Source organism: Centropristis striata, chromosome 2, assembly GCF_030273125.1.
Source record: "Centropristis striata isolate RG_2023a ecotype Rhode Island chromosome 2, C.striata_1.0, whole genome shotgun sequence".
Lineage (NCBI taxonomy): Eukaryota > Metazoa > Chordata > Actinopteri > Perciformes > Serranidae > Centropristis > Centropristis striata.
In genome coordinates, this window is record NC_081518.1 from 18410369 (window position 1) to 18427332 (window position 16964).

General features: G+C 38.3%; 2 protein-coding genes across 2 annotated transcripts; both read right to left on the bottom strand.

The window, feature by feature from the left end:
- Positions 1–285: 285 nt before the first annotated feature.
- Positions 286–9562, bottom strand: LOC131989650 (ras-related protein Rab-8B). Its single transcript, XM_059354946.1, has 8 exons — positions 9265–9562; positions 6026–6086; positions 5409–5469; positions 5145–5222; positions 4894–4983; positions 4532–4597; positions 4382–4432; positions 286–2399 (listed from the first exon to the last, which is right to left on the bottom strand). Exons 1-8 carry the CDS (start codon positions 9386–9388, stop codon positions 2307–2309), a joined length of 624 nt encoding a protein of 207 aa, XP_059210929.1. The 5' UTR covers positions 9389–9562; the 3' UTR covers positions 286–2306.
- A 1381-nt stretch (positions 9563–10943) lies between these two features.
- Positions 10944–16665, bottom strand: LOC131992326 (isocitrate dehydrogenase [NAD] subunit alpha, mitochondrial-like). Its single transcript, XM_059357871.1, has 10 exons — positions 16576–16665; positions 15570–15626; positions 15289–15372; positions 14890–15192; positions 14130–14263; positions 13805–13907; positions 13630–13694; positions 13378–13462; positions 11791–11943; positions 10944–11540 (listed from the first exon to the last, which is right to left on the bottom strand). Exons 1-10 carry the CDS (start codon positions 16600–16602, stop codon positions 11457–11459), a joined length of 1095 nt encoding a protein of 364 aa, XP_059213854.1. The 5' UTR covers positions 16603–16665; the 3' UTR covers positions 10944–11456.
- Positions 16666–16964: the final 299 nt, after the last annotated feature.

Consider the following 16964-nt stretch of genomic DNA (forward strand, 5'->3'; position numbering starts at 1 on the left):
CTAGGCTAACACTTTTCCTCTGTTTCTAGTCTTTGTGCTAAGCTAGGCTAACCTTTCCCTCTGCTTCCAGTCTTTGTGCTAAGGTAGGCTAAGTTTCCCTCTGTTTCCAGTCTTTATGCTAAGCTAGGCTAACACTTTCCATCTGCTTCAAGTCTTTGTACTAAGCTAGGCTAACAGTTTCCCTCTGCTTCCAGTGGTTATGCTATGCTATTGTATGGTTTCCATCTGCTTCCAGTAGTTATGCTAAGCTAAGCTAAAAGTTTCAGTAGGAACGACTCAGTCAGCTGATAGAAAAGTTGTTTATTGTACAATCAGCTGACTCTGCGATGACATCACAGATCGGAGGTCAAAGGTCACTGCAGTGCTGTCAGTTATTGAAAATGAAACATGATTTTCACATTAAGCTCATCTTTTATTCTCCTGACAGGAAGTTAAATCTTTTCACACCAAATCATCTTTTCATTCTTAATATTTTAGTTTATTCAGTAGAAAATGTTCAAACATCCGGCGGTGCGACCTTCATCTGTTTACCTCTAGAAAACATTTATTAAAGACACGAAACAGGTTTCTGACTTGGTGTGAAGAGATCAATACATCTGATCATCTGATCAATATGTCCAATCATCTAATCAATACCTCGGATCAATAGTCTGATCATCTGATCCATACATCTGATCAATACGTCCGATCATCTAATCAATAAGGAACATTGAATGTGTTTTTGCATAGCGATGTTTTAGTTACAAAGTGCTGAAACATAAAAACATTTTAAGACATAAATCAAAACAAAGCAGAGCAACATCACAGTTCAACAATCAATGTTATTGACCAGCTGATTAGCTATAACATTAATATTAACTGCAGCTCAAATTATACAGAACTGATTTTAGATTTATTTTATGAATTCTGACAAGATTTTCAACTTGATTGACTGATTGATTGTTTCATCTCTTAATTCAGAAGTTAATCGAGAAGAATAAAAACAGAACATGAGTTAATAAACTCTGAATGTGTGAAACGCAATCAGCTGATCGGTCAACTTATTGATTATCAGTTTTGAAACAAAAAGTATAGATCAATAATAATATCAATAATAATACTGTGAGTCTGTAAACAACAGTCAAAACGAGTCAATTTGATTTCAAACTAAATAATAAAATAAATGAAGAATTCTGTTTCCTGTCTTCGGATTTATTGATGCAATTTAAAATGTTTTAAAACTTTCTCATCAGTAAATGGTAAATGGACCTGCACTTATATAGCGCTTTTCTAGTCGCTTCAGTGTTTTCTTCATTCAAAGAAATAAAGGAAACAGTTCATTTATTGAAACATAATTAATTTATAATAATTTTAATGTATCAATTTGTTAAATGAGCGTGAATAAACGTTATATTTTGTATATAAAAAAACAACAGTTCATTTGAATAAACCTTCAGATTCATACAAAAATAACAATTCAAACAAACATAAAAAATTCCTCTGAATGTTAAAAATAAAAGCTGTTCGCTGTTTTTCATGTTAAAACAACAAGATAAAATACAAAAATATAGAAAAGCATCAACAACACCTTCAGTTAATAAAAACACAAACAGAAGCACATAATAAACAAACACTGAGTTTTACAGGAGGCAGCGAACACCTCACGACTGATTCAGGAACCTTTGAAATGTTTAAAATATTCAGCTGAACTTTAGATCTAATAAATCGAATTAATCTTCTTCTTTCATTACAGAAACGTATTTAAATAATTTTTAAAACTTATTATGTAAATAAGCTGCTAAATTCAATAACAAACAGCTGATCAATAATCAGAATCAGTTCTGTTTCATTGATTGTTTGATGTCGACACACTTAAAACTGGTAATTAAGTTAATAATGAGTTATTAATGACAACAAACATTATAAATTACATTTATTATGTTTTCTTTTCAGGGTTCAAATTATTTTATGAAACAAATAATGTTTTCTCTGTTTAATGTGTCAGAAACAGAAATGATGATCATGAGATAATTAATATATAATTATTATTATTTCCTACATTTATCTTCAGTCTTTGGCTCAAAACTTCCCGTCTGTGTTTTAAATGAGAGGAAAAAAATCACGTCAGAGTGAGACATCGCTGCCACTTCATACCAGCTTTGGTAAAAAAAATGTAAATCATCTTCATCATCATCATCACCTTCATCACATGGTGTTTCTGTTAAAACATCTTCATCACGCTGCATAGTCATCTGCTGAAGGAGAAAGACACATCCTGCAGCGTGACAAAGTAAGAGGAGGAGCATCAGGAGGAGGAGTGTGAGCAGCTAGAGCAGTGAACACCTGAAGAAGCTCTTCTTGGAGCGAGCCTCTGTGATCTTCATCGCCCCTCCTCCTCCTCCTGGAGGGTTGTTGTCGTTCTGCAGGAAAGAAAAAAAACATTTAATTCATTTAAAATAAAATCACAAGAACATGTTACACCATAACTCGGCGTAGTAACTAACATTTTCAACTCGATACCGATACTCAGGAAAATATTTGATACTCGATACCATTTATATATATATATATATATATATATATATATATATATATATATATATATATATATATATATATATATATATATATATATATATATATATATATAAATATATATAAATATATATATATATATATATATATATAAATATATATAAATATATATATATATATATATATAAATATATATATATATATATATATAAATATATATATATATATATATATAAATATATATATATATATATAAATATATATATATATATATATATAAATATATAAATATATAAATATATATATAAATATATATATATAAATATATATATATAAATAAAAAAAAAAATATATATATATATATATATATATATATATAAATATAAATATAAATCTAAACCAGCGTCTGTTCTTTTTAAGAAAGCTGCAGAGTTTTAATGAAGACAGGACTATTTTATTGAGTCTGTACTTTCCTTTAATGTCATCTGTTGGTTTGGACATCTCAGTGTTAAAATCAAGAACAAATTGGATAAAGTGTTCAGGCTGTGCTGTAATATAACTGGTGTTTGCCTTAAAAACCTTCAGCAGTGACGTTTTTTTTGGACATCCCATAATATGATGTTTTTTTTGCAATTTCTGTCCAAATTATGGTCTAATACATATCAACATACACATTGACCAATTTGAAGCATTTTTAGGTATTTTGAAATTTGATAATTCTTGACGAAAATCCACATGCTATACTACGATTTCTTTTTTTTCTTTTTTTTGGACATCCCATAATATGGTGTTTTTTGTAATTTCTGTCCAAATTATGGTCAAATATGTAACAACAGACTATAATTGACCAATTTTAACCCTTTTTAAATTTGACCATTTTGACAAAAATCAATGTGCTATAGTATACTTTTTCTGGAGGTCATTTTTGAACATCCCATAATATGGTGTTTTTCTGCTATTTTTGGACAAACTACACTACCTCATGCATCAACAGATTATAATCAACCCATTTCTAACATTTTTAGGCATTTTAAAATTTCACCATTTTTGACAAAAATCGACATGCTTTACTATAACTTTTTGTTTTTGTTTTTGGACATCCCATAATTGGTGTTTTTCCTCTTTTTTTTTTTTTTACAAAATATACTACTACTTTTTGAAAAGACTATAATTGAACCATTAGCAGCCTTTTTAGGCATTTTAAAATTTCACCATTTTTGACAAAAATTGACATGCTATATAGTATGAATTTTTTCTGAGGTCATTTATGGACATCCCGTAATATGTTTTTTTTTTTGGACAAACTATACTACTACACGTATCAACAAGTTGACCATTTTTGACGAAAATCAACATACTATAGTATGATTTTTTTTTGAGGGGGTCATTTTTCGACATCCAATAATATGGTGTTTTTCTCATTTCTGTCCAAATTATGGTCTGATATATATCAACAGACTATAATTGACCGATTTGAAGCATTTTTAGCCATTTTTAAATTTGAGCATGTTTGACAAAAATCAACATGCTTTACTATGACTTTTTTGTTTTGTTTTTGGACATCCTATAATTGGTGTTTTTCCTCTATTTTCTGACAAAATATACAAGTACTTTATCAACGGACTATAATTGAACCATTAGAAGCATTTTTAGGATTATTTGCTATTTTTGGACAAACTATAGTACCAAATGTATGATCGGAGTATAATTAACCAATTTGAAGCATTTTTAGGCATTTTAAAATTTGACCATTTTTCACAAAAATAGACATATCCTGGATGAAGAGATTATTATATTTAAACAGCTGACATTTTCTGTGTGAAGTCACTTCATCTTTATGTTTGCCTCTCTTCTGGAATAAACTCACCATTTTCCGGTTCAGTCTGGTCATAATGTCTCTGCCGAGTGTGAAAAAGGCCTGCACAGGAAAATCAAACATCAAAATATTTTCTTATTTTCTCCAAAATACAAAACATAAAGTGACGAGTCATGAATAAAGCACTGAGTCGTGGCTCACCTCCTCCACGTTGATGCCTGACTTGGCGCTGGTTTCCAGGAACTTGATCCCGTAATCGATCGCCAGCTGAACAAGAAGACAAGAAGAAAACTTCAGTCAGATTCTTTAAACTCTTCTCTGAAATCACAAACTAATCTGAAGAAATCTGTTTGATTTAGAAGAACTTACACTAATATAATTATTATAATTATCATGACATGTATTCATCTTCTAATAATTTAAATATTTAAAGTTTCTTGTTCTATTTAATTTAAGTTAAATTAAATGTATTTTTATTATAATATAGATTGTGTTTCTTTTTATTCACATATATTAAATCCCTCTTGATATTTAAATAACATTATATACATTAGGTTTGTTACCTTCTCTCCTCGCTCTCTGGACACTTGTCTCTTGTCGTTCATGTCACATTTGTTTCCCAGAACCATTCGCTCCACGTCTGAGGAGGCGTGCTGCGAACAGAGTTACTGTTAGTCACATGACCCGTCACATGACCATCAATAAATTAATCATGTGACTTTATTTGGTGCTCTGATTGGCCACCAGGTGGCGGCAAGGTGACATCACGTTTCCTGTTTAATCATGTGATGATGTCAGAGGGGGCGTGGCCTACCTCCTCAATGTTGCGGATCCAGTTCCTGATGTTGTCGAAGGATTTCTCGGTGGTGATGTCATACACCAGCATGATGCCCTGCAACAGACAGGAAGTGATGTCAGACAGGAAGTGACATCATAAATTAGATGATAAATAATAAAGTTAAATGTTTATCTGATAAATCATATTTAAGCATAAACAAAGTTTATGTGAAGTAAATCTTAAGTCAGTTTCTGATATTTAAATCATGTCATCTTAGATGCAGCAGGGGGCGGGGCTTACCATAGCTCCTCTGTAATAGGCTGTCGTGATCGTCCTGAACCGCTCCTGTCCCGCCGTGTCCCTACAGAGACACCCAGTCAACCCCGTATTATAATGATAATAACACATAATTAACATTATCAACTCATTATTAACACATTAATAACATGTTATCATCATGTTAATCATAATAGCATGTTAACAGAATAACATGTTATTCACATGTTAATGACATGTTATTGTCACTACATTAACATGTTAATAACATGTAATTTTATAATTATTATTTTATTTCACATCACAACATTTTATTTATTATGTTATTAACATGATATTAACATGCTAACAAATGATCACAATATTACTATGATATTAACATGTGAACATGTTATTACAATGTTATTAACACATTCTTACAGTTATCATGTTATCATTTGTTATTAACACATTAATAACATGTCATGTTATTATGTTATCTGTTATTAACACAATAATAAGATGTTATCGTCATGTTATTTGTTATTATGTGTTATTAACATGTTATCTGTTATTAACATGTTAACATGTTATTAACGTTATTAACACGTTAGAGTGAAAGCAGCTGATTTATTGATCAGCGTGTTGATCGACGGACTCACCAGATCTGAAGTTTGATTTTCTTTCCGTCCAGTTCGATCGTTCGTATTTTAAAGTCGATTCCTGAAAAACAAAAAGAAGAAACAGCTGAAACACAGAAAAGTCTGCTGCAGGACAGCAACACCTACTCCACCTAGATGGAGATGAATCAGATTATTATTATTAGTATCATCATCATTATTATCATAATTATTATTATTATTAATAATATTATCATTATTATTAGTGATCAGAGCAGCATCCTGGAGGTTTTCAGCTGCCGTGGTTAACTCCACCCTCTTGGGGTGTGTGTTTATTTCTGGACCTGTCAGCTGACTGGGTGTGTCTCTGTGAGGAAGTCAGACACATTTCTAACGAAACGTTACTTCCTGAATCTGAAAAAAAATGTGTTTTCCACAAAGCTGCGGAAGCAAAGTCTGACAGTCTGATGGCTGCTTCCTGCTCAGAGGAAACAGAAGCTCACACCGACTCTCACAGCGTCGGTTTGATTCCCTGAACAGCTCGACCTGCCACAGAGTCCTCCAGCAACACACACACACACACACACACACACACACACACACACACACACACACACACACACACACACACACAAATCCTCCAAGTCATACTACAAAACAAAACTGCAACAATCATTGTCGTTATTAAACTGCAGAGATACAAAGCTGCAGAGATAAAGAGCTACAGAGATAAATAGATAGAAATCTCTAAACTTTGTGTTCTGTTGATGTTTTAAATCAATAATTATTTTAGTTAAGTATAAAAATGAATCTGAATGTTTTTGGTTCAGCTGATGAACTTTGAACAGGAAACTGATCACAAACAGCTGACTCGTTCTTTCTGCTTTTATTCTGTAATCAGGAAGTGAAACCAGGCGCCGCTGGTTGTTACGGAAACGTGCAGAGAGGTCAACGACCTCAGAAAGCCAACGGTCCCGCCTGAAACATGTCACTCTGACATTAAACTGATTAACAGGCTCATTCTGCTCCATTCTGCTCCTATAGACGAGTCTTTGTCTGTTTAAATACATTCACACACACACACACACACACACAGTCAGAGGTCAGCTGACTCTCATGGGATGCCGGTCGGCACGGCGACAGAGCGTCCTCTGTCCGTCCACAGCAGCAGAGGATTGTGGGAACTCATTTCACATTCATACAGCTGAACTGGGAGGAAACCACCTGATGACATCACTGATGAGACAGGTCTGAATGATCTCTGAGGCTTTTATTTTGTAGGAACTTTTTACGAACATGCTCTTTCGTTTTTACATGAAGAAAAAACGATTGACACAACAAAAACTGTTAGCTTAGCATCAACATAAAGGTCAGAGGTCACCATAATGTCTATAACTAGCTGCAACACAGACACAAACACACACACACAAACACACACACAGAGCAGTGTGCAGACAGAAGAAGACACTTCCTGTTTCCATCAGGAAGACAAAAGAGCGACACACACGCTGCTTCTCGCCGTCATGCACCGGAAACACACCACGTGTCTGTATGTTTCTGTGTGTGTGGGTGGGTGAGTGCGTGCATGTGTGTCTCTGTGCTGAAACAGAACCAACACTAAATTGTGATGTTTGTTTTATCCGACCGACCCGTACGGATCAATGAGGAGAAATACTGACAGAACATGTGATTCTGAATCAGGCTGCAACCTCCGGGTCTGAGCAGTGAGGCAGGAAGTTCCTTCAGCTGCATTCTACCAGAGACTCCAGCAGGCGGTGCTGACAGGTGCAGAAGCATTTGGGTCCATTCATTTCAATACAAAATGAGAAAACTTCTCACTTGATTTCTTCCCTCAGAATTTTTTTAGGACAACACTATGGTCTCAATCGCTAGTAAAAAATCTTCAAGACAATTTGATGTTATTAGCTCAAATAATGGCCCCATTTAGAAGAAAATAGAAAATAAAGAATCGTATGTTTTGGGGCGTGGCTACCTTGATTGACAGATGGCTAACAAGGCAAGCCGTCATCAGGAGAGTAGCAGAACAATGCGTATCCACGGCAACGTGTCAATAAAGTTAAATATATAAAAGGCCGTTTCGCGGTTTGGTCTCATAACTTTGACCCTTTCACTGTATTTTCACTTAATGTTTATTTGAACGTTTTCATTAAATGTCTTGTTCAGTGTTTGGTTGGACTAACAGACTCCAAGGAGTCGCTGGTCAATGTTCAGGTCAGTAAACAACATTTAACCTAACATCAGTTAATGCTAACATGAGTCAGTCAGGTTGAGGTGTAGAGGCTGTAGTCAGTGATCAGATCCCTCTCCTCCTCCACAGTCCAGATATGGTCTGCTCCCTGTATCGGAAACAAGATGGAGGCGAGTGTAACGCTGAACTCGATGCCTCAAACGGGCCACAAAGCAATTTATTATTATTATAAATTGGTTTGTGGCCCGTTTGTGTATTATTTATACAGTCTGGGGTCTGCAGTGTTATCATCAGTCTGAAACACACAACCTCATAAATATTATAAACACCAGGTTCAGTGATCAGTCTGCAGCTGACAGAGCTTTATAAATAATCTCACGTCCTTAAACTTCATCATCACTGACTAACAAAGAGACAGAGACGATCAGAGATCAGGAGACACTGAGAGATAAACGAGATAAATCGCAGAGGAGGAAATAATAAAAATATTACTGTGAGAAACAATAAGAGCACAGATTGTCTCAATATTAAAGACAAACTGTGACGCTGTTGCTCTATGAAAACTGTGACATAAGATAAACCCCGCCCCCAGGAGGAGCCAACTAAAGAACGTTCATAGGAATGAACAGAGCCCCGCCTCCAACACTGGATCAGTGCAATGACTAAAAAGTTTTACTGTTTAATGGAACAATTCTGACAATGTCGAAGTACGGCGATCGGAGCGTCACAGTGGGCGGCGGAGAACTTAATTTAATTTTCATGTTAGAAACTCAGTGGCTTCCTGTTAGCAACAACTTTAATTTTTCTTTCTTCCATTTTTTTTTTTTTACTTTTATATACTTTTTTTTTTTTAGATACTTTTTGTTTTACTGTCCATGTTGTTATGAACTTTAATTTGTTTTAATGAACTTTAATTGAAACACTGAATGGAGTTTGTAAACTCAAAGATATATTCTAGTTTCTATTTGTTGCTGATCAGAAAAAATGATCCGCACCGTTCAGTCAGCTGTGTCCCGTTCCACCTGTAGGAGGAGGAGTTTACCGGGTATTTACCGGGTATTACCGGACTCACCGATGGTGGAGATGAAGGTGGTGTTGAAGGCGTCCTCGCTGAACCGGAACAGCAGGCAGGTCTTCCCGACGCCGCTGTCCCCGATCAGCAGCAGCTTGAACAAATAGTCGTAGGTCTTCGCCATGTTCCGGTCCGGCGGACTGACGGACCCTCCGGGACTGTGACGGACCCTCCGGCCCGCTTTGAGTCTCGGTTCCGGGCTGTCGGAGGTTCGGTGCTGGTTCTACTGGGACAGACCGACAGGAAGCAGGAAACGGTCCGCAAAAAGCTACCGACAACACATCGCGAGACATCCAGGGCGAGCTTTTCACAATAAAACACTTCCCGCAGCGCAGGAAGACTAAATAAATAAATATGTACACATAAATAAATATAGGCCTTCCATGAATATACATAAGTTATACATTTAAATGAAAAATACAAAGAAATAAGCACATTTAGAATAAATATTTAAATCATTTTATACAAGAAAATATTCATTATGTGTTCATATGTTATTTATTAATCATTATTTCTTATATATTTTCTTTTTCTTTCTTTTAACATAAAATCACCAATAAATCAGTGTGAACTGATTTTATTTGTATTATTCCTACATGTTAAAAAGTATGTTTCAAAACTTCAAAAAATGTATTTATATTTTTCCAAATGTTTTATATATTTATATTAATATATAAGTTTAATGTATTTGTGATTCTATGTGTCATAATATTCTTTTTATAATTGATCCATTAATGTTGCAGCTGGACATTAATATTAATGACTTTATGCTCTGCTAATAATTCATCATCAGGGTGATTATATTTTGTATTAATAATGTTTTTAGAGTTAAATATTGAGTTGAATAGAATCAGCATGCGCTCTATCTAACAATAATAATTAAAAAATTTTTTTAAATAAACGACTAAATTCGTGAGCTTTTACTTTGCAGGGGACACCTCTGTGTTTCCGGTCTCTTGACAGCTTGACGCAGCCCGGAAACGAGGGGCGTGTCCACGTGACGTCACCACGAGGGAGCGGCGGTGAAAATATAAAAAATTAATAGTAATAATAATAATGATAATAATATACAGGTTAATTTTGACGGTAACAGGAAAGAAGGACTGTTTTTATTTTACCCACCACAATAAAATACAAAAAGAAAAATTGAAATGTTTTTATGAACTGATGAAACATTTTGAGTCATTTACTTTATTCTAAACGTATTTAACGGTTTGTGTGAAAATATTCATGTTTGTCTTTCCTAAAGTCAAATAAATTATTTGAAAAATGAACCAATTTGCTGTTAAATGTACCAAAATTATATTATAAATTACAGTATCATGTGATAGAATGTGACTATTTCATTTCATTCTGTAATTCAGAAATATCAAATCATTAAAGTCTGCATAAATAGATATATATATTTTTGTACATACATTTAATGGTTTATTATTCATGTATTTATTGAGTCGTAACACGTGAATAAATGAACCATTTATCTTCCTTTTATGTGCATTAATAAACATGTTGTCTTTGAAGCTTCAGAAATATATATATAATATAAATATATATATATATAAATATAAATATACATAAATATATATATATCTATATAGTTATAAATACATAGTTAAATAATACATATATATTTCTATAAATACACACATACACTTGTTAAAAGATAAATCAAATCCGTGTGATCTTTCAAACAGCCCTTTTTATTGATGAAGGTATTAAAGCAGCGAGATGCAGAGAGGCAGCTGATACACAAAAAATAAATAAGTTACGGCTACAGGACTACCGTTACAAAAATAAGCAAATCTCCAGAAAACAAAGCTGATAAAATAATAATTATTATTATTGTTATTAATAATATCGATGGTACTCTGAGTAAAAACAATCCTCCAACAGTTTCATTCTGAATTGGTCATGTGAATTTGTGCGTATGTTTGCTGTGAATGTTTCATGTTAACAGGTCGGGCAGCCGCATAGACTTCGCCCCCTCTATAGAAGCCCCGCCCCTCCGCAGAAGCCCGACCTCCTCACACCTGCTGCTGCTTCACAGAAGAAAAACAGATTTTCTTCTTTATGTAAATACAGAAACTACAGCTGATCGATACTGCAGAGAGGAGAGGAGGAGGGGTCAGCAGATGGAGGGGGAGGAGGAGGAGAGGGAGGAGGAGCAGACTCCCCCCCGCAGCTCCGTGTTTTCAGGGCAGGTCCTCAATGCGACGGCAGATTTCAGCTGTAAACTCTGAACACTTTGAGTTTCCTCCAAGATCCTTGGTCAGCACCTGGACACACACACGGACAAATAATAATATCATATTAAATCATCACAGTTTAACTGAGTGAATCGTGTCTCTGTATGATTATTTCCTCGTCAGTGTGTTAGGTTCAGGGTCAGTGGGGAAATTCAACCTCTGAATTTAACCCATTACTGCCCAGGGAGCTGTGGGGGTTAGGTGACTTGCTCAAAGACACTCCAGTCCTGGGATCCCCCCCCCCGCCCGCCCCTGATGCTGGTCCCTGTGTGACTGGTACCTTTTTGTCCCTGATGGTGTCGAAGCAGGCCGTCTGGATCTTGTGGCCGTGGTCATGGAGGCCCATGTGGCGCAGCATCATGACGGCACTCAGCAGCAGAGCGGTCGGGTTCGCCATGTCCAGCCCAGCGATGTCTGGCGCCGTGCCGTGCACCTGAGGGGTTAATATCATGTTTTACCTAGTCATTAGGGGTGTGAAGATACTCTTAGCTCACAAGACGAGACGAGACAAGACGAGATTTTAACAAAACTACAATGACAAAATATATGACTGGACCAACAGACTTTTCATGCATTTTGTTTTTGTTTTGTTTTATTATAACTCTTTATATGCATGATGTAGGCATGGGCTTTTAATAAACTTCTTCTTCCACAAATTGAAACTAAAACTAAAATTTATAAAAGTTAAAATAAGATAGATAAAAAAATAAAATCCACCAGAGGGATTAATGAGACCCCGGAGGTGACGTTTGGTAATCGCTTAGCAACAGTTTCGACTGTGATCCGTGATCACATACACGACGGATTAAACACAGGAGACGCAACTGTGGCCGCCGTCGCTAACTGCGCAACATCAGCAGCTGATCAAAACAATGCAGCATGGCTAATTATCATAAACATAGCGATCTTTAATTAACCGGCATTGCTAACTGTGCACAGAGTACTTGTTGTAAACAAACAGAGATCGCTAAGTGAACACCTCCTGCAGCAGCAGCACATACACACTGTACTGCTACAGAGCTAACTGTTAGCCTATTAGCAATTTGCAGAGTCCATCTCTGCAGCTGGGAGAAACTGCTGCAGGAGGACTGTGCCTCTTCAATTAGTTCTTACTCTTCTTAACGAGCTTCTGCGACGTCATTCTGGCTGCTTGCTGCTTCCCCTCCCTCTCCTCCTCTTCTTTTAATTTTACTGACCAGGCGAGAGATATAATCCTTCCACCGTGTTCTGGGTCTTCGCCGGGGCCTCCTACCAGTTGGACGTGCCCTGGACACCTCTCTAATGGGAGGCTTACCAGATACCCAAACCACCTCAGCTGACTCCTTTAGACATGAAGGAGCAGAGGCTCTACTCCGAGCTCCCTCCAGATGTCTGAGCTCCTCACCCTATCTCTAAGGCTGAGCCCAGCCACCCTACGGAGGAAGCTCATTTCAGCCACTTGTATCCGCAATCTTGCTCTTTCGGTCACAACCCAAAGCTCATGACCATAGGTGAGGGTTGGAACATAGATGGACCGGTAAATCGAGAGCTTTGCCTTCAGGCTCAGCTCCTTCTTCACCACAACAGCCGGGTCCAAGGCCTGCATCACTGCTGACGCTGCACCAAACTGCCTGTCTATCTCATGCTCCGTTCTACCATCACTGCTGAACAAGATCCCAAGACACTCGAACTTCTTCGCTTGAGGCAGTACCTCTCTCCACCCAGAGGGGACAGTCCACTTAGAGACTTAGAGGTGCTGAATCTCAAACCGCACCAATGAGTGCTGGAGGTCCTTAAGAGCGTGCATATCATGAATGCATATCCGGTTCGTCATGATTGGACTGCTATTATATTGAAAACTACGGTATGTGAATCTGATGAAACAAACCGATTCAAAGATGGCGACTCCGTTGGCTCCGATGTTCCCGCTGGGCGTCACACCGAGTCCTCCAATCAGACCAGCACACAGGTCACTGAGGACAGAGACAGAGGGGACGGAGAAAGGTGAGGGACGGACTGAGGGGACAGTCTCTGAGTGGACAGACAGAGGGACAAACTGGGGGGACAGACTGAGGGGACAGTCTCTGAGTGGACAGACAGAGGGACAAACTGGGGGGACAGACTGAGGGGACAGACTGACCTGAGGATGTCTCCGTACAGGTTGGGCATCACCAGGACGTCGAACTGTGTCGGATCTTGAACCATCTGAGAGACAGACAAAAAAATAAAGATGCTTACTCTCTGAAGGACCAAACCAAAGTCTCCTCTGGGACATTGTGCCACTGGGGGAGAAGTCAAACTTCTGATGGACTCACATTGAGGCACACGGTGTCCAGGTACATCTCAGTAAACTTGATGTCTTTGTAGTTTTCAGCAACTTCACGACATTTTCTCAGAAACAGACCGTCGGACATTCTCCTGGAGACAGACGGAGACAGAGACAGATGGAGACACAGAGACAGATTGAGACAGAGAGAGACACATAGACAGATGGAGACAGAGACAGACGGAGACACAGAGACAAACGGAGACACAGAAAGAGACACGGAGTCAGAGACACGGAGACAGAGACAGATATTACTATCATTATTGTCCTCTCCCTGTCCCCCTGTCTGTCCCTGTCCCCGTCTCTGGACTCACATGATGTTGGCCTTGTGGACGGCTGTGACGCTCGTCCTCTGGTTGTTTCGAGCGTATTCGAAGGCGTACTCCGCGATCCGTCTGCTGGCGTCCTCAGTGATCAGCTTGATGCTCTGTACCACCCCATCCACGATCTGAGGACAGAGACAAGAGGACACTCAGCCTACAGGACATTCAGGAATTTTCAGGGCATTTCAGGACCTTTAAGGACTTTTCAGGACTATTCAGGACATTCAGGACTTTTCAGACATTTTTTCTGAGTTGATTATTGTTATTACTGTTTAATGATCTGAAGAACGATGAGAACCTGAAATCAAACTTTCTGTTCTTTATGAAACTGATTCTCATTAATTATATTTTAGTTACATTTTGTTCTGTGTTTTTTTTAATAAATATTATCATTATTCACTAAAACACATTTGGGAATAAAATTATGTAAATAAAATTTAGCGTTAGTTTTCTTTTTATCTGATTATTAATTGATTAACTGATATCATACTCCACGGATTGATTGATTAATATATATATATATATATATATATATATATATATATATATATATATAGCTGATCAGAAGACATCAGCAAGACGAGTTCCACATTTTATTAACCGAGTCCGGATCCTGGTCCTGGCTCTGTCCTGATCCTGGTTCTGGCTCTGATCCTTGTCCTCGTCCTGATTCTGGTTCTTATCCTGGTCCTGGTCCTACTCCTGATCCTGGTTCTTATCCTTGTCCTGGTCCTGGTTCTGGTCCACTCACCACGTGTTCGATGCCGCTGTACTCTCCCTCTGTGTTCTCCCGGATGGTGACCAGGTCGACGTCGGTGTACGGCGTCTTGTAGCCCTCGATGGAGACGCAGGGCCGCACGTTGGCATAGAGGTCGAAGGTCTTCCTGAGCAGCAGGTTCATGGACGGGTGTCCCGCCGCGATGGGGGTCTTCAGCGGTCCCTTCAACCCGATCTTACTGCGGTCCATCGACTCCTTGGCGTCCGGAGGGATCATCCAGCGCCCGCCGGGCCCCTTGATTGCTGTCACGTTACGCTCCTCCCACCTGATGGGAGCCTGTTTACACAGAGCAGAGAGGAGAGGAGAGGAGAGGCTGTTTACACAGAGCAAAGAGGAGAGGACAGGAGAGAGTTAAACAGCATGATCTCTGACCTTTGCTGCCTCAAAGATCTTCATGACGGCGGTGGAGATCTCGGGTCCGATCCCGTCTCCGGGGATCAGTGTGACAGTCTGAATCTGCAGAGACGCAGCATCGTTAGTGACTCGCAGTGATTATTATCATTACAACAATATAAACTATTTATTTTCCAATTAAAATTACTTGAATAATAATTACAGAATTTTTGGTTTCAGCCTGAAACATTTTAATAATCACCTAATATAAATAATAAAGTGGACTGTGTGTGTGTGTGTGTGTGTGTGTGTGTTCTCACCCCTCTGCTGAAGGAGGCCAGAGTATGTCTCCTGGTGCCCCCCACCACCTGGGCCAGCTGTCCACATGAAGGTCACGTTAACAACAAACTGTCCTTCATTTACCAGCCGATAACAATAATAATAATAATAATAATAATAATAATAATAATAATAACAATAAGTATTCTGACAGCCAAGCAGCAGTGATAAAAAACGAATACCAAATAAATAAAAGAAAAATATATTTACTTAATATGTTGTGATTCTTTTTTTTTTTTTTTCAGGAAAAGTTCTTACGTTAAATCTCAAATCTTCACAAAGTCATAGACAAATTATTTTAACATAAAACATTTGGGGGAATGATGTACTAACTCTTAATTACTATATCAGTTTAACATGATATTTAAACAGTTTCTATGTCCTGTTCTGATCCTGTTCTGTGTTCCTGGTCTAATGTAATTTGTTTATTTATGACAGATTAACTTCAAATAAATCACAACTTTCCTACAAACACGAACTGCTGAGTGACTTTCATGTTCGCCGATCTCTCCAACAGGAGCTCAACTAGTTTATGAACCTTTCAACTGTTTGGTGTCACATCAGGATTTGGCCCAAACTGCAGGTTGACCTTAAACCAATAGATCTTTGGACAGAGTTTGGTGAAGTGTCTGGTTTAAGTGAAGCGGAGCGGCTGACGGTCTGACGGCGGTGAGGCACTCATTAATCCGGTACCGGGACTGTAACCGGTCCTCAGCCGGTGTCCCGGTGGGACCAGACCAGGAGGTCACGGTGTGTCCCGGTGATTAACCCCTCCACCGCCGTTAGCTCCGCTAGCTGCTCATCCTGCTGAAGGGCACGCATCGGGAGCTAACATGCTAACAGCGGTTAGAGCCGGTTGTTTCTGTCCGGAGCTCACCGGAGACACCGACACTTCCGCCAAAACACAAAACTACAAACTAACAAAGTTTATAACCAGTTTATCTCCTCCGCCATGTTTTATCAGCTCAATAAACACACTTTACTCACCATTGACCTCCATGCGCTGCCTGCCATCCTGTTCACCGAGCAAAGATCCTCTCTGAGAGGAGGAGGAGGAGGAGGTCCGACTCTGAGCAAAGATCCTCTCTGAGAGGAGGAGGAGGAGGAGGTCCGACTCTGAGCAAAGATCCTCTCTGAGAGGAGGAGGAGGAGGAGGTCCGACTCTGAGCAAAGATCCTCTCTGAGAGGCAAGTACTAACGGCTGCGGCCGGCTGCAATACTAACGTGTGCAGCGGGGGGCGGGGCTTGACCGTCCAGACGGCCAAGCCCCGCCCCCCAAGTAGTCCACCCCTTTCCGCTCCTTCTCTTTCAGCGAAACTGGAGAAATCCTGTTGCAAAGTAATGTTGGTGAGTGAAATTACGTTGCTACAATAAAT